The sequence below is a fragment of the Protomyctophum parallelum genome, assembly GCF_964188405.1.
Source record: "Protomyctophum parallelum genome assembly, chromosome: 11".
In the NCBI taxonomy this organism is placed as follows: domain Eukaryota; kingdom Metazoa; phylum Chordata; class Actinopteri; order Myctophiformes; family Myctophidae; genus Protomyctophum; species Protomyctophum parallelum.
In genome coordinates this window covers 4004489-4023836 of record NC_139707.1, presented here as the reverse complement: position 1 = coordinate 4023836, position 19348 = coordinate 4004489, and the positions used below count along the sequence as shown (strand labels likewise).

General features: G+C 42.7%; 1 protein-coding gene across 1 annotated transcript in view; it reads left to right on the top strand.

The window, feature by feature from the left end:
- col5a2a (collagen, type V, alpha 2a) overlaps positions 1-19348 on the top strand; it is a 93352-nt gene that overhangs the window by 27592 nt on the left and 46412 nt on the right. The window contains exons 2-8 of the mRNA XM_083777186.1: positions 12631-12855; positions 15449-15483; positions 15651-15683; positions 15797-15829; positions 16083-16136; positions 18613-18702; positions 19207-19281. Coding sequence (XP_083633312.1) covers positions 12631-12855; positions 15449-15483; positions 15651-15683; positions 15797-15829; positions 16083-16136; positions 18613-18702; positions 19207-19281 — 545 coding nt within the window. The remainder of the gene's footprint in view (positions 1-12630; positions 12856-15448; positions 15484-15650; positions 15684-15796; positions 15830-16082; positions 16137-18612; positions 18703-19206; positions 19282-19348) is intronic.

The following is a 19348-nucleotide window of genomic DNA, read 5'->3' as shown; positions in this document are numbered from 1 at the left end:
TAGTGGAGTAGAAGTAAAATAACAAACAATTAGAAATACTAAAGTGAAGTGCAAATACCTTAAAATTGTACTTTACTTAAGTAAATGTACTTAGTTACTTTACAGGACTGTAGGCACTGTAATGTTCCGAGCGGTGGTGTACAGTGTAAAACATTGCAGTGAATGATCATTATCTATGTGTACAGTAGCCTCGTTACTGCAACGTTCCGTCGGCGCTTGTGGTTTTGGAAATGTCTGATTACAGATCTATTCACTTCAGAAGCTCCCAGAATGCCTGTTTTGTCTTGTATTCCGCAATGAGTCTATAATAGTTCTGGGAAGAACATTTTCCATTATGACATAATGACATTAAAGGTTGTTTGATCAGTGCCGGGGTAGAGACCAAGTGGGATCTCTCATTTAGGCTACTCATTATAGGCTAATCATAATCATTTAAGTCCTGTATATGCCAGTCAATGATATCTTAAAACACATAGACATAAGGCTGTGTATTCTATGATATTCCTGCCAATCTGGCAAAACTCCTGAACGTCTAACTATTTGAGACTCTTAAAACATTTCAAACAAACAAACAAACAAACAAACAGCAGATGTGCTGTACAAGTGCACATTGTGCTGTGAGACACTGTGAGCTTGTGGATCTGCTATTTTATTTTGCTATGTTTTATAGAAATAATTCAAGTGTATAATACATAATGCACTAGTAAAAATCCAGGCAACGGAAAGCTGTTGGAGTCAGGCAGCAGAAGAGAGAGGCACAGAGAGAAGATTAAACATTATGTTATAGTTTAGCTATTGAAAAATAGCAGATCTACAAGCTCATAGCGCGCCACTCCTTGTAGGTCTGCTATTTTTGAAAAATCGTGAAAATGTGCCTCAAATTTGGAATATATATTTTCAGAACGAACGTTTTTAACTAAAATCTTTGCTTCTGGAGAGGTCCCTGGAACAACATATTTTCAGATGGGGGGTCTCGGTGGCCAATTACAGATAATTTTTGGGGTCTTTGACATGAAGTATTGAGTGATATAGGCCTAGAAACATAGGTATTTCAGAAAACTGTCAGGATTTAGAAGACTTTTTTTATGTCGATGTCAGGCCTAAATGGATTAAGACAGAGGTTAGGGGAGGGGGGGGGGGGGTGTGCAATGTTGGACAGCCGCAAGCCTCCCCCGGGTGAACATGGGATAGGAACATATCACGACTGTGGTGGAGGAAGCCTCCACGTCGGAGACGGACAGGGGGAGAAGCCTAGACATGTAGTCAGCATGCTACTAACTTTTCCTGGCCCGAGCTTCCTACCGCTTCCCCTGGAGAGATGCGTGGCTTTGTTTATGGAAGCCAAGGTGAGGAACGTGTTTGAACCAGAGTACAACACCCCCCTCCCCCCCCCCCAATGCTTTCTCCATGAGGTCAGAATATTAAAGAGGCAGGACTCCATGAATGGTTTGGAGCAGTGGTTCTCAATGTGAGGTCCAGGGACTCCCAAGGGGTCCTCGAGTGTGTAGAATCCAGCTAAGGGGTCCCCGGCTAAACTATGATATAAAACATATGGGTCTGTAACTCCAAGAGTGGTTCAAAGTTACAAATAATACTCTCTACAGCATAGATTGGGGTCCCGTCCCAGAGGAGCAAAATTTGAATATAAGTATCAAATAAGTGCCTGTGGCCTAATGCATAATAACAATAGGGTCCTTGAAATTAAAGAAACATTGAGAATCACAGGTTTTGAGTCCTCCCACCAAGTAAGTCAAGTCTTTAACTCAATCATTAAAACCAAAGCACACAGGATGACAGATAATCATTAAAAACCAAAGCACACAGGATGACAGATAATCATAGGTTGTTGAGTGGCCTTTGAAGTGCTATACTGTGCCGACACGAAGGCCAATAAAGGGGGCTGGTCGTTGTCCTTGTATTCGACCCTTCGGAACGCCATGCACTGGACTGGGAACGCCATGCACTGGACTGGGAACGCCATGCACTGGACTGGGAACGCCATGCACTGGACTGGGAACGCCATGCACTGGACTGAGATGGCAAAGGTCTCGACAGTTGTCTTGTGAGAGAACAGGGCCTTGTGAATTGCTTCATCAGTGAACCAATTACAGGTTGGGTCAGAGGTGAGCGAAGATTTACGTCTGTCTGTCTGTGGTCACCCAGGGGATTTGAGAGCAGAAACGCACGGCACAGCTGCCTCAAAGCCACCCGTCAGCAGTGCAGCTGTAACTCATCTGCATCTGGGCTCAGAAAACCAGCCTGTGTTCCTTGTGGAATTAGCGATGTCTGTCAGTCAGTCAACCGGGGTCTCACGCTGCTCTCAGTGGAATGACACACTGCTCTGGACGGAGACGGAGACGGAATGGATTCAGATGTGATATTATTTAATAAACAACGCATTTTTCTGGGCATTTTTTTAAACATTCTGAGAAATGGCTTGTCACTCAGATTGGGGGTGGGGGGGGGGGGGTCTATGTGGCCACAGTTTTTTAGTTTAGTATTTCGTTTTTTTCTTTACATAAAAAATGGCAAGCTTTAGCTAAAACGAGTCATTGTTTCCATAAGGTCATTTTCTAACCCCTTACTTACTCCCCAAACACAGTATGTTTCCATATGAGCCAGGGAAAGTCTATAAACTATCCTCTTTTCTTTTCCTTTTTCTATTCCGCATCTGCCAGATCCAGATAATCCCATGCTATTTTTTTCCCCTCCTCCCCCCCCGGGTCTTTCCACACTCAGATGTGTGCAGTGATTGCCGGAGGTGTAGCCTAGCGGTCCGGCATTATCTCGTGGGTGTCTGGCGAGCGAGCAGCCGGGCTGCACTGAATGAGGAAAACAGGAGGAGAGCCTCCTCCGTTGAGTAATGTCGGAGAGTACCAGACTCCCGTGTTTTAAAACCTAGGAGAGGAAACGGTCTGTCTGCCCCCGTTAGCTGACTAGTGGAAAGTCCGGATCAGGGCCGTCGACCACAGAGAGGGCTGCATGCCTTTTCGCCACCGTCACGATTAAACGCACGTCTGCGGAAAAGCACGGAACTTTAGCTGAATGGAGGGAAAAAGTGAACGATGTGAACCCCCCTACCCACACACTCCTCCTGCACTGTCAAATCCTGAGTGGTAATTCACTTTCCACATGGAAACAAATGGACCCTTTAAAAATCCCTTTGGAGACTCTCGGAGTTACACATCCGTTCGTATTTGGTACCACCTCTGCACTGTAAAATCCTGAGTGTTCATTTAACCCACGTGTCCATAGACACTCACAGAGTTGAACATCCATTCCATAATTAACGGTTCATTTTGGTTCCGTTTGTACAGAGTTAAATGAACACTGAGCATTTTACTGTGGGCTCACAATTTTGTGGAAGATTTTTTTTTTCTTTTCTCCTAAAGACTATTCTGCGAACCGCACTTCTCTACCAGTAAATTTCAAACTCTTGCCTAAATCACTCAAACCCCCCAAATGGGACACAAAAAAAGAAAGAAAGAAGTGACTTTCCAGCTTTGTTGCTGCCAGCTCAGCTTAAATACTACCTGATGTGATGTTTTGTATTGTCAACTAGGAGTATACACAGGCAGTCAAACCTTGACAAGCCTGGATGAAATCTGCCTTGCATGGGTACAGTAATTATCTAAAATGCTGCAACAGAAACAATGAAAGAACATGCTGTCAGGTAGTCAAACCCTGCTAGTAGTCAGTGAGCATAAGTACAGAAGACTCACAGTGTTTATCTTTTGAGACAGATGAGCTTATGTTTGCCAAGCCAGGATATTATGAGTTTGAACTTCTCAGCAGGGCATCTCACTGATCTGGGTCTAGTTCTAATGAGGTTTAATGGAACATGAATGGGCATCTCACTGATCTGGGTCTAGTTCTAATGAGGTTTAATGAAACATGAATGGGCAGCAAACCAGATATACTGATCTGGGTCTAGTTCTAATGAGGTTTAATGGAACATGAATGGGCAGCAAACCAGATATACTGATCTGGGTCTAGTTCTAATGAGGTTTAATGGAACATGAATGGGCAGCAAACCAAATATACTGATCTGGGTCTAGTTCTAATGAGGTTTAATGGAACATGAATGGGCAGCAAACCAAATATACTGATCTGGGTCTAGTTCTAATGAGGTTTAATGGAACATGAATGGGCAGCAAACCAGATATACTGATCTGGGTCTAGTTCTAATGAGGTTTAATGGAACATGAATGGGCAGCAAACCAGATATATTGATCTGGGTCTAGTTCTAATGAGGTTTAATGGAACATGAATGGGCAGCAAACCAGATATATTGATCTGGGTCTAGGTATAATGAGGTTTAATGGAACATGAATGGGCAGCAAACCAGATATATTGCTAGTGACTGGACTGTCACAATCATAACATTTTACTTATAATACGATAAATCAGTGGTGCAAAGAAGACACTTTTTTACTTAAGTAAAAGTATCAATACTGCAATATAGAAATAGTCGATTACAAGAAAAAATCTGGATTTCAAAATGTACTTGAGTAAAAGTACAAACGTATTGGTATCAAAATGTACTTGAGTAAAAGTACAAACGTATTGTTATCAAAATGTACTTAAAGTAACACAAGCAGAAAGTACTCATTATGCAGAATGTTATTTTTTGTATAGAAAATAGCAGATCTACAAGGCTGCAATGAGTTGTGATGTGACAAATTGTGAGCTTGTAGATTGGCAAAAGATTTTTATACATAAAGTTTACCTTGACCTTGATTTGAAAACTTGTATATCAAAATAGCCGATGCATTCAGTCTTCAAAATTGTATACTTATTTTCCCTCACTGCAATTAATTGTCATACAAATAAATTATTGTAACTGACGATTTTTGGCATTGAACATTGGAACAAAAAAAACACATTTATATTAGCCTTTCAGGCTTTGTAAACAACAGAACACATTATGAGCTTGTAGATCTGCTACTTCCGCTATTTGGGGGGAAATATCTGAAAATCTACGAACATTCTTCCACATGGAAACGATTATGACGTTTATGCAAAATACTTGTGATTATCTCAAATAATTGTGATTAGGAAATAATATAATGATTGTGACAGGCCTAATCTGCTATTTTAGTGTTATGTGCTCATACTGTACTCATGGCTGTACTAGGTCACAAATACAGTTGCTTGGGAGAAATGGTGGTGAATTTTCTGCCACTTCCCATGAGATATGGAGGTCAGGCCAGCTCAGTGGCCTTGTGGTTAGAGTGTCCGCACTGAGACTGGGAGGTCGGGGGTTCGATCCCCGGCCGGGTCATACCAAAGACCCTAAAAATGGGACCCAGTGCCTCCCTGCTTGACACTCGGCATCATAAGGGTTGGATTGGGGGTAAGTCCCTGCGACATACTAGCGTCATGTCCAGGGGGTGTACTTGTACATCAAGCTGCCTCACGCTACAGAAACAGGAGGTAGGCTCCTGCCCTTTGGGCCTCATGGCTCGGCAAGGCTACTTCAGTGATTCTGGTCAGAAGGACAGGGTGTCCTACTATGTGTGCACAACTGCACATGTTAAAGTGTTTGTGTCCATCTGTGCCGGAGTCTGTGTGCACATGTGGATAAAAAAACAGCGTGTCGATATTTCGCTTCCACCACATGCATGTGTTACGTTTTGGGGCGCTTTTGTAGCAGGAAACCAGAGACTCAAATATTTGTTTATGTGTTTATGCATAGGCATAACATGTTTATGTGCAAGTTAGATGTGACGTGGGTCAAATGGCGATTGCAAATCATTCTCAGCCTGTTTTATTAGCCTGTTTGCTTAGGATACCAGATGGTGTTCCACATTGAAGCCAGACAATCTAAGAGTGTAATAAAGTGCAGACAAATCACCCCCAAAGTTTCTTATTGTAATTTCCTGTGCTGGATACTGACTGACTCTGCCTTAATTGTTCAGATGAAGCAGTGAATATGCTGTTATTTGAATATACAATCTGACTACATTAGGTCAACTCCATGAACACTATGCAAAACATTCCCATGCTTCACTGTGCGAAGCATCGCGTTGTGAGCTTGTAGATATGCTATTTGTATACTAGTATGGGTCCCGGGCAAATATCAAATTTCTGTTTTGGGTCACAGGCTAAAAAGTTTGGGAACCACGTTTTAGAGGGTTGTTTGTTACAGCAAGTTTAAAGCTGCAAGCCATAACCAAGTCCTACCAGGGATTCGAACATGCCTCTCCCATGTGAGAGACCACATTTCTACCACCCAACAAAGAGGCAACACCCACCATAGCCTTACTCATGGACCAGAGCTACATCCCTACCTGCTTTCTCTGCACCATTTAAGGCCGTTTCCAAATATTTAAAATGTAAAAGACCAATATTATTATGAAGAAAACAAGATGGTAAGACAGCTAAAACAAATAGAATAAAGTTTACCTTCAGAAAAAGCATTGTTTATGGCTTCTGAATGTAGGTCTTTTAACATGTAATGTCTATGGAGTGATGTCACGTCAACACCATTAGCTCAGAAAAGGGGGCGGGGAAGGGCTGTGAGATAGGCCTATTGCACATACAGTATGAGCTCAAGGCAGTACTACTCCTTAGTAGTCTATTTCTCAATGGAAGAGTAGGACTAGGGAGATCAGAGCACCTCCACCCACTGCAGATGTACTTGTATTATACATACTTTACTATACAGATTGATTAAAATAACATTAATGATTCAATTAAGTTCCAGCTTTTTAACTGTGATTTATTGCAGAATTCTCAAAAAGGGGTCTGGGCACGTCCCGGGGTCCTTGAGGGGGTCCCTGGGGGTCCACACACAGCAACATGAATTATGATAAAATCATGTATCCCTACTTTATACTTCGGATGTTAGAAATGAATCAGATCTACAAGCTCACAATGGGTTGCTGTGTTGTGTGAGCTTGTAGGTCTGCTATTGTTGAGTGGTGCAAACACTCCCAAGGAACAGCAATGTCCGTGTTAACCTATGTATGTGACTATGAGTACCAGCAGGGGCAAAAGTGGCGCTGTTGTGCCAGAAACAGAGAGAGAGAGATAGTACTGCACTGTTGAGAAAGAGTTGCACCACTCAATTCACACGGGTGTGGTTTTTTTGAAGAATCTTGAAAATGTTTAACAACACAAATCTTATGGGGGTCCCTGACATTAAAGATGTTTGAGAACGACTGATTTATGGTATTGTGAACCTCCTGCCTAGCTTGGTATGCAGCAGTGCTCACTACTGCAGCTCTGGATTGATCCAGTTCCAGGTATGAGTCTTACTGTAAGTCGCTCTTATCTATTCCGGCTGGGTTTGCATAGTGAGAGGCTTTTATCATTGAAAGTCTGATCCCATCCATTATGATTCCAGATGGTCTTGAGGCATATTGCTTGTACTGAATGAAGTCTTGACTCTTTGGTCATTAGCCAGCGGCTTTTGATAGCAATCTTGAAGGGCACACAGGTATTAACCCAATGAAAAGGAAAGGAAATCCCAGCAGCGGATCAAATTTCCATCAGATACATATTTAGCCTACAGGCCAATATGCCAATGGTCCGTGTCTGCGCACAGGGTGATACAATGGAGAATGAATGCCTAAAGCCCTGAATGTTTAGGCAATTACAGGAAAAGTCAGTCTGGTTGAGCGGTATGAAACTGAAGCAATATGGTATTGCAATCTCATTCACCTAATGATCATAATTTATAGCACTCATTTTGACTAGGGTCTGTTAAACAGATGGTTGTGCCGTGCCATTGAGTCAATGTCATGCCTTTGATGTTCCCTCGTAACACAACTTGCATGTCGCATTGTGAGTTCGCCTTTCCCCCCCCGATCAAACAATATACACACAGTATATAAGCTTATACGATACTCTTATTTTGACTCTTAAGTGACACCGTTTTACGACAAAATATAATCCAGGATTCAAGTGGATATTAAGGAACGTAATAATTAATCTCACGTATACTGTATGTGCCAGGCTCATTCAACGCAAATGTCGCTGTCATGCATGGAGGCAGTCGGCGTGCAAATCGAGGCTTTTAGATGGAAGCAAGCGTGTGGCCTTTGGCAGCTTGCCAAGTGAAGGTTTAACGTAGACATCCTCCTATAGCCCGTCACCACGTGGTGGGGATCAGACTCTCCTCCCTTTGTCCTGACTCGGAGGCAGTGTGTAAACACCTCTCTGATCCCCCCCCCCCCATCTCAGAGGTTGTCCTGACAGGCGCAGCTACTCGGAGGCAGTGTGTAAACACCTCTCTGATCAGACTCTCCTCCCTTTGTCCTGACTCGGAGGCAGTGTGTAAACACCTCTCTGATGCCTTCTGTATCCTCTCTGTGGGCTCATCAACCTGGGATACCTGTGCTTTGAAGCTCAGGGGTGCCACCTACTGTTTATAAAAGGAACAGGTAAAAGCTTCAGGGTCACCACCCACGGATCCGACATCTCTGGGCTCAGATTTTGGGGGGAATCTCGAGCTGTTAAAGCCATGAGTAAAACATCCAACCCCAGAACACTGGCCTGCAGAGACATGGCACTATTGTAAATGCATGTCTGCTATTTCTATGAACAGGCGTGTGGTTTCTTTAGAAGTGGAAACACAAGCGTTGCTGGAGCAGGGCCATGTCTGCACATCCTGCTCTCTTGTCCAGAACGTGTTCGTTTCAAATGCAGTTTTCTATAAGCTCCACTTTGCTGCGCACCACTGCTGACCTATCTGCCCTTTACACCATGAGTTATTTGTTTTGTTGATATTGAATTTAAACCCTGGTTGTTAAACAAAATGAACCTATGTTTCAAAGTGAACGCGAGTCAGGTATTTGAAACACACTGACTTCGGAGGAAATGAGCTCATGTCTAACAGCGGGAGGGACTTTACAACAATGAAGAGTCACCTTTTCCACAACCTTCACAGCCTTACACATCGTCTAGAGCAGAATGGAAGCATGTTTCACATTAAAGAAATAAAACAGCACTGTATACATGTCAGTTTAACCACGTGAATCCTAGCATCCCTGTTTTTTGGGGCCAACATTTGGTGAAAAATAATCAAAAAACCTGAAGGCAACACATGTGAGCTTGTGGATCGGCTATTTTTGGCTAAGAGATTTGGGTGTAGAGGGGAAAAAGTAGGGCACCAAGTATAGACCCCTGGGGGACAGCAGTCAACCGTGTGTTTAAGATACTTGAGATACTTGACCCTTGACACTGTGCTGAAGGTGTCATTCTGTGTACTGTATGTATAGCATTATACTCCTTGCATATTTAGTGCATATAATAAATATAAATTATAAAATATATATAACATATTTAGTATTTAGAGTAACGAAGAAAGACTGCAATGCCATTTACATTTACAATGATTCACTTTTGGCATTGTTTCGGCTGTAATAAGCTTGTAATCTGGAAGTAGATTTTCTCCTCAAGGCAGCTGCGTTAAATGAAGAATGTATTCATTTACATCACTGGCTGAAGAGATTAGCAAACCGGATGAGACCCTTTTGTTTGGCCTAGATCTTGCAATCTTACCTTTTTTAAATAGCTTCTGATTAGGCCAGTGTTTGTGTGAAGTCATCGATTCTCTCTGATTAGGCCAGTGTTTGTGTGAAGTCATCGATTCTCTCTGATTAGGCCAGTGTTTGTGTGAAGTCATCGATTCTCTCTGATTAGGCCAGTGTTTGTGTGAAGTCATCGATTCTCCCAGGGTTCCCTCGTAAAAGAGATCTTGATCTCAATGGGATTTTCACCTGTATAAATAAAGGTTAAATAAATATATAATTTAAAATGAATTATGAAAATCAAACACATGGATTTGTTGGAGGGGGAAGGGGGAAACATTTTCTTAACCACTTATGCCTGTCTTTGTCCAGCATAAATTCTATAAGCTCACAATGCATGGCGACAGGCTGTGAGGTAGAACATAAGTTCTATAAGCTCACAATGCATGGCGACAGGCTGTGAGGTAGAACATAAATTCCATAAGCTCACAATGCATGGCGACAGGCTGTGAGGTAGAACATAAATTCCATAAGCTCACAATGCATGGCGACAGGCTGTGAGGTAGAACATAAATTCCATAAGCTCACAATGCATCGCGACAGGCTGTGAGGTAGAACATAAGTTCTATAAGCTCACAATGCATCGCGACAGGCTGTGAGGTAGCTCGGCTATTTTTAAATGATGATGTGGTTAACATTTACATGCATAAACATATCAAACGGTAGACATTTCCCGAAAGGAAATGCGTGTATTTAATTCAGTCTGAACAGAAGCAGGGAAAAAACATATCCCCAACGTCGGTGATCACACTCGTGTGCTGTGAAGTGAGGGGTGCTCTTATATTCCGACCAATCACAATCGGCGTCCTCACTTTCCTGTCCTCACTTTTTATCCTCAATTCCGTGGTACACACACAAACACACAAATCTGGGAATAGGAGGGGCTAGCGCCATGTCCCCATGCGAATCCAACCCTGAGCAAACAGAAACAGACAAATGATGTACCTAGCTATGGCTGAGTGATATCATGCTGGTTCAGAATTCAGTGGAGTCAGCAGCTATCTCATTACAGACAACTTGGCTTTAGAATTGCAGCTAAACATTTTGTCCCGTCTTGCCCCCCCCCAACCTCGTCAACAAGGTGTACGTCAAAATGAAATGAAAAAACTTCTCCAGTGTGCTTTTCCAGCTGTGAAGTTGTCTTCACTTGCGCATGAGGCAGGGCATTGTTCTTGGGGGGGGGGGGGGGTGTGTGTGTGTGTGTGTGTGTGTGTGTGTGTGTGTGTGTGTGTGTGTGTGTGTGTGTGTGTGTACAAAGTGGAATGAAATGCAGTGTGTGGCAAGTCTGGCAACAATCAATAACCAAGGTTAGCCAAAGTGCACTGGTGACTGCAAGGATGCTAGCTCAATGCACTTATAAACACCTGAATCCTAGATGACATGGGCCGTGTTGATTTTGACAGTTTGATTTAGTTTTAGTCATAGTCTTTTGAATAACATTTAATTTAGTTTTAGCCATATTTCACCTGAATATTTTAGTGTTAGTCTAGTTTTAGTCAACTAAATATCATACGATTTTAGTCAACTAAATCTACAGTTGATTTTGTCAACAAAAATGCATTTTGGCTGGACTTGACGGCGTCGTAATGCCTGATTTTACAATTTGTTCAGTTGGTTGCATGCTGAAAATAGCCGATCTACTGTACAAGCTCAAAAGGTGTTGCAGCGTGACGCGTTTTGGGCTTGTAGATCTGCTTGTAGACCAAGCACAACCAAAATGATCTCTTCTCCACTAGTCCCTCCATAACATTTTCGTTGACGAAATAGTCATTTTGCGTTTGGCCTTTATTTAGTTTTCGTTGTAGTCATCATAGCTTAGTGTTTAGTTTTCCTCAGTGAAAAAAGGTAGTTGTAGTCATCATAGCTTAGTGTTTAGTTTTCCTCAGTGAAAAAAGGTAGTCCACGAACATTTTCCGTCATAGTTTTGGTCGATGAAATGAACACTGGACCAGGGAACCCCACAGCTCTGTATTGTTCTGGACCAGGGAACACTGGACCAGGGAACCCCACAGTTCTGTATTGTTCTGGACCAGGGAACACTGGACCAGGGAACCCCACAGCTCTGTATTGTTCTGGACCAGGGAACACTGGACCAGGGAACCCCAAAGCTCTGTATTGTTCTGGACCAGGGAACACTGGACCAGGGAACCCCACAGCTCTGTATTGTTCTGGACCAGGGAACACTGGACCAGGGAACCCCACAGCTCTGTGTTGTTCTGGACCAGGGAACACTGGACCAGGGAACCCCACAGCTCTGTGTTGTTCTGCTCTACACCAGAACTCATTGTCCAAAATAGCCCATCATAGCGGCATTTATTTCTTTCTCCAGAAAACAGCAAATATGATGACCTTGTAGATCTGCTATTTTCACTGAATATTTGGCCCAGAATAGGGAGGGATGGGAGGGAATAGCCAGCTGAGTGGGTACTGCTGAAGGGTTATCAGAAGGTCACCGGTTGGACTCCTGACTCATGGGGCGCGTTCGGAAATGCGCCCTGAACGCACTGGTGTGCTCTCTTGTCGTTCGTTTATTCAGTGCACTCAGTGCGTTGTCGTTCGAAAATCCAGTGCGCTGCGCACCGGGTGTGCCGAGTGCACGCACTGAGCAACCCTACCCTGAGGGTAGGGTTGCTCAGTGTGAATGGTGTGTTGTAACTGGTCGTTCGTAAATAAGGCACACCGCCCACCACACTCAACAAACTGACCACATTCCCGGTGCGCATAGCCGAACGCGCCCATGGTCTTAACCACTTAACCACTTAAGACACTTAACCAATAAATGCTGGGTGCTGGATGAAGCTGAAATATAATTTCCACTGCTGGATTAACAAAGCTCCTTATGTAATTATAACTACAAATTGTGGAAACACTTAATAATAATAAAAAATAGCCCCTGTTATGTGTTGTCTTGATGCCATAATGACGTAATCCATCTGAAGAAAGTGAGGACTATACAGAGACATTGGAGATGGAGTCACTTGGAGGGGGGGGGGACGAGGGAGGGAAAAGGGGGAAAAGGAACATGGGAAATGCACTGCTTTATGTTTAAGAGATATGTTCTCACCAGTGATGGCTTCTCTGTGCGTTTCAGGAGATGACTTGGGCTGCACGGCCGACGGCCAGACGTACACCAACAGGGACATCTGGAAGCCGGAGCCATGCCGGATCTGTGTGTGTGACAGTGGCCAGGTCCTCTGCGACGAAATCCAGTGTGACGAGCTAAGCAACTGTGAGAAGGTGTACATCCCCGAGGGCGAGTGCTGTCCCGTCTGCCAGGTCGATTCATCCGGCGGCACTGGAGGGGAGACAGGACCCGGTGAGTGAACCTAAAGTTGTTGTTTTTCTATTTAATGTGTCCGCCAAATTTACTGTTCTATGCAGTCTTTTTCACTGCCAAGTGCCAAGAGCTCCAGTGTTGTCTGAACAGACTATGGTTCTCAGACAGTGTGACAATAAGGTACTAACTAGTCTAGTGCACTCTGAGTCAAGTCTGCTTTGCCGTTTTTTTTTTTTTTTTTAATAATAATGGGATGAATCTAGAGTTGCAACACCCTCCATTGACAGCCCAATGATCCAAATCTGATTTCCGATTTGCTTGTATTAAACAACATTACTCACCAACATTGCAGCTGTTGGGCAAGCTTGAATTATCCTCTTTCAATCTGCAAAGCGTTTGTTTAATAAAAGTCCACCGTAGACATGTTATGAGGTACTTTCTGTCAAGAAAAAAAAATAGATTTTTCTGAAATTAGATTTGGATCAATGGGCTGTCAATGGAGGGTACTGCAACTCTAGATTCATCCCATTATAACCAGTAAGTCGCCCTGAGAGGCTGAGACACACCAGGGCGAGGTTGCGTGCACGCATCCATCTGGGTGACGGCAGACTGCAGGCCAGGGTGAGAGCTGGCACTTTGACAGTGTACAGGGTTTGATGTGGTCAGATCAACATATGGAATGTCAGAACAGGTCAGCTCCATATATATGGAGATCTAAGGTTGGCAGCGGGGGCAGTGTCTTGAGTGTACAGGGTTTGATGAGGGCTCAGGTAGGGCCGGGCCTTAATGGGCCACTTCACCCCTTTTGAAACCAGATCTTATTTTAATGATGTTTGGGAGACAAGACACACTTTCCTGGGGGGGTTTTATGTGGGTAATGTGTTTTTACTATATTTTAGTATTTCAAAGTGTCATGGACACTGGGCTCACTTACTTCCTGGACTACATGTTGTCTCAGTAAGACAGCTCTCCACCTATCCACAAGGAGGAGCAGTGCACCAGAGCATTATGGGAATTGTAGTCCAGGAAGAAAGTGATCCCAGTGTCCATGTCATGGACACTTGATTGATATATATATATATATATATATATATATATATATATATATATATGTATGGAGACCAATATCGTGGCGTGACAAGGCATAATGTCACTGGTGTGACCATATATGGATGTGTGACGTCACTAGGCCTAACCCATATATGGAGGCGTGATGTCACAAGGCGTGACTATTATGGAGGTGTGACCATGCCATACGACTGATGGGAAATGCAGGTTTTCATAGTAAACTGCGACCTACAGTGGAAAAAATAAGCTAGTGTTGCAAATTGTGGCTATAGGCTTAAGGCTGCACTTCATGGTAATTGTTTTCTGTTAGGCCTATATACTTTATTATTGCTTTTGTTAATGGACGTCGTTCATTGCTATTGGTCTCTTGAGAACTTTTGGTCAACTGCCGTTTTTAAACGTGATAAGTACTATAGGCCTATGAAGAAACATGACTTAAAGTTGACATTGACAAAAATGGCACAATAGCATTGCATGAAACAATTTTGAAATACAATGGTGTAGTATAGTACTACAATAGTGTAGTATAGTAGAAAGAAGTGCACAGTCAAACGCAGCGTCAACATCAAACAACAGAGATTCTAAAAAAATATATAGAACAAAAATACCTGGTTGGCCGCTTGTATTGAAAAGACGGTGAGTTCTGTAAAGCCTTTGGCTTCAGGCCGTGTCTAAATTCTGACTTAGAAAGTGCTGCAAAACCTCTGCTGCTTATTGGTAAACAGTCAACAGTGGTGGAAAGCCTGGTGACGCGAGGTTAGGCAACCATGTGTAAACAAACTCCAGATCAATGAGAGAGGTAGAGCTTTATCAGCTGTGTCAAAGGAACTAGGATAAGGGAGCAAGGATAAGACTTCCGGTGGCCGAGCTCTCCAGAATAAAAGTATAAACTAAAATAAACCTTAACTATTAATTTGCTATTATGTGTTGTTTTATATGTGTTTTGTTTTCTTTAAGTCATTCATGTTGTTAACGTGTATTATTGATAACATTTGATAACAAAAAAAACTATTAATTTGCTATTTAAAGTATTTAATTTTAAGTGATGATCAAATGAGTAGGCTATATAAAATTGGAAGTACATTGAAGCTGCCGCCTGATGGGCTCTCCCCTGATTGAATGTGGCACTTTACATTTTAGAAAAGCTAAAAAAAAAAAAAAAAATGCTGAAAATCTACGAATACAGATATGCCTGGTCTCAATTGGCCAGTGCACTCAACATATGGGCAACCCCACACAATCAATTAGGCTTAAGTAGTTTATGGGAAGTGTCAGTGACATTTGTGGGATATGAAGTTGCAACTTGTTGTTTGCTCTCACATAAATAATAATAATAATAATAATAATAATAATAATAATTATTATTATTATTATTATTATTATTATTATCATTGTATTATTATTATTAGTCTGTGCTTTCTCTGTCCTGTCAATAACATGCGATGCTTGGAATCTTGTGGACTGAATACTCAAGACACCGACGTCCAAATACTTGCTTGATGTTTTCTGTATAATCAATGCTAACATGAATAGCCTATGCATGTGCTTTCCTCGATCATTGTAGATGGTGGTGGTGGCGGCGGAGGCAGAGTCCACAGGGTAAGCTTATTGTGAAATTGACTGTCAGAAGTGCATCATTGGTTCACTAGTGATCATGTGGTGTGAAACATATATTGAAAACTCATCACCAACAAAATGATATATCTAATAATAAGTTTAACTGTCATTTCATGAATTGCTATCATAACATCTCATTGTTTCTTTAGGGCCATAAAGGCGAGCCTGGAGAAGTGCCAATTGTAAGTGAATGCTATAAATATAAACTCTAATAAACAGTGAGTCAATAGGCTATAAAGACAAAATCAGAAGATGACTTCAAAGTCTTTATCTAACGGCATTGTGTTTTTGGCAGGTGACCGGGATTAGGGGCCGTCCTGGAGCAATGGTGAGCCTATTCACTCATGATGGAACATCCAACTACATCTAGTTGACACTAGATGGCATAAGAGAGCACACTTTACTTAACCTAACTTCACCTGAAAAGGACTCTCGAGTGGTTGAAGTGTCCACTGAGAATCCAGCAGCACATAATGCCATTTGAATGCTGCTCCAATCAATGCCATGGCGGGTATGTACAGTATGCCTGTGTTAGAAGTGAATGTTATAAGTGAGTACCACTGTTCCTCTCTTTATCACAGGGTCCCCCCGGTGCAGCAGGACATAGAGGAGATCGTGGACACAAAGGAAGGCCTGTATGTCACATTCACAAGTCTTTTCTTTGATTTATTGTATTAAGTGAACCTCCTTAAAGGCCTTGAACAGCGAAATAGAACTAGACGAGGCATGAGAGTGCAGTATTTACATTGGCACGCTGACAGCATACAAAACAATCTCTGGATTCAGATCATAATAGCTCTGTCACTACGGCTCTGACTGAACAGAACACTGGTCTATGTTGCTGACCCTTTGTCAGAAATGCCAAAGATACTGCATTATTATTTTAGGTAGGCTACTTTTTTCTTTTCTTTTTTTTAATGATGTGTTGATTTGGAGTGAGGGCGGCACACATCATACTGACATGCAAACGTACATTATGGCTTATGGTATTTCAGTATGATCTTCATTACTGTCTAGCAACAAAATCATTATTGTCAATCAATAACTTTGTACATTTTTGATTTTCTTTCTTCACCAAAGCCATAATGCCCCTCACAAAAAAATAGCCGATCTACAGTACAACAAGCTCACAAAGTGTCGCAACGTGACACATTTCGAGGTTGTAGATCTGCTATTCTGCAACACCAACTAAATTAGGCGTAACGTACGTTTTTACACTGTCATGGAGGTTAATGAGCTTTCAGCCAGCAGCCAAGCTAACTGCAATGCTAGTGGACCACGGCCTGGGTCGCCTGGATTACTTACTACCTCACTGGCAGACTGCAGGCTTGCCAGTCTGATGTGCTAGTGTGCAGCACAGTGTTGTCACCCTTCCTGTTCACCCTCTATACATCTGACATCCGTTTCAACTAGGGCTGTCAAAGTTAACGCACTATTAACTAGTTAACTCACAATCCTTTTAATGGCACTAATTTTTTTAATGCGCGATTAACGCACTGTGAAGTTTGACAGAATGGTTGAGAGACGCATGCATGTGAATGCAGGCAGTCATGTGAGCCCCGCCTCTCTCCCCCTCTCTCTCTCTCTCCCAGTGAGTCTACACAATTAGAAAACTTAGAAAAAATGTTATTTTGATCAACATGGCCTGTTATCTCTCGTAATGGTACCATTGGCCAACATCAATACAGTTCTTTAGTTTGGGTCTGGAAGGCTAAATCTCATCAAATGGTGGTCCGTGGCTCAAATGCAGAATAAATAACGGACCTTGATATGAAAAATCTTGAAAACCACTGATTTAAGGTATATTTAGAACGTATACAACATATGCGATTCATTTGCGATTAATCACAGTTAACTATGGACAATCATGCGATTAATCGAGTTAAATATTTTAATCGATTGACAGCCCTATAGTTTCAACTCAAGAATCGTGTCGCCTCCAGAATTTCTCAAGTGGCATTGTCAGCCGCATTACGGGGGACAACACGGACAAACGTGACGCCTCGGTGGAGATGTTTGTGTGACTCAGCGTAGGCAAGACCAGAGCTGGTGGTGGACTGCCAAAGACCAGAGCTGGTGGTGGACTGCCAAAATAAGACCCTAAGACCAGAGCTGGTGGTGGACTGCCAAAATAAAGAAAAAGGATTCTCCTGGGTCCCAGTTAACCTGACGCTGCCAGATCCAAGAAGCTTGCTACACAAATTTGTTTCACAGCTTATTGGGATCTGGGATCGCGGAAGCAAATTCGATGACGGGGCTGTTCCTTTTTTTCAAGATACTTGGTAGATGATTGGATGGGACCGTCTGTCTATCACCGTGTGGGCGTGCAAACACAACCAATCATATTGACGTGTCTATTATAGTTTCACATCCGGTTTCGCACATATCCCGCCCTTAGCTCACGCTGATTGGTCCGGTACGGAACGGATTTTTGTCAGCTCAACTCCCTGAGAGATCCCAGATGAGTGCTGTGTTGGGGAACATGGTTACCCAATACCGCCCTCATCTGGCAGCGTCAGGTTAGGTCCCAGTGCCACCCATAGGGAACATGTGGAGATCATGGACACCTACCAAGTACCTGTAGGCATTCAACTGCTCAGCAGCTGAACTGACAATGCTGAGGCCCTCTAGAGTTAAGGGTTAGAGCAAGCTGTTCTTCCTGAGAAAGGCCCTTCAATGTGTGCAACAAATTAATTTCCCCCACAGGATGAATAATGACCTGTCTAATCATGGGGAAACACAATCACTTTGTCACATTCTGACAAATATTATCATAGAAAAGTTCCGACATACTATTAGTCCGACTGTCATTAGACCGACAACCTACCTCAAACCCTATATCTAACCTTAACTTCAAGCACGGAGCAACGCATGTCGGACCAACGCATATTCGGGAGCGACGGGTAATTTACGCATGTCAGATCTTTGGTGTGTCGGATCTGGGTGTGCACCCCTTATACATTCTGAATGAATGGGAAAGAGATAAACACGGTAACAGATATGCCGTGCCCAGCAAACAAAACAAACCATGAATTGATAATTGAATGTGCTGCCCACAGGATTATACGTTGGAGTGTTAATGCAAACTGTGTTCTTGCTTCTGATGCGTAGGGATTGCGAGGCCCTGGAGGTTACGATGGAGAGCCCGGCATTCCAGGAAATCCCGGAGAGTCGGGACCTCCAGGAAATCCAGGTCCAGGAGTGAGTTTCACATTACAATACACCCAATGCACCCAGGAGTGTGTTCACATGACCGTACCCAAATATAAACAGGGGTCTGAAGTGCATTCCACATTTACATTACATTTCACAGTACTCAATAATAGACGTGAGATTACATGCATTGTGCGTTACTACTATGGAACAAGTTTACATTACATTGCACTGAGCTGGGCTGAAGCTGTTATCCTGATCGAGCAACATAATGAAATTACAGCCTACACTACAGTACACTACAAGCTTCAGATCCTATATAGCACACACTCATAGCTTCAGGTCCTATATAGCACACACTCATAGCAAGACAAAGAATGTCTATCATTTATTTGCTGTCGGGCAAAAACATTTTGTTTTTCCTGTATATGAATTTGCTACTTCCTACTTCATCTACAGTGTCCCATTGCAATTATTTCTTTGAATTAAAAAAGCATTGAATATTGAAAATATTGATTATCACAGGAGGAATAAATCACGTTGTGTTTTCAGGGTCTGGGAGCCCATATGGCAAGCGGGTTTGATGAGAAGTCAGCAGGACAGACAGCCATGATTCCTGGAACAAGGGTAAGTTTTAAACTGCTGCGTGATTGTCGCACTGCATGAGAACTCTTTATATAAAGCTATGGACACA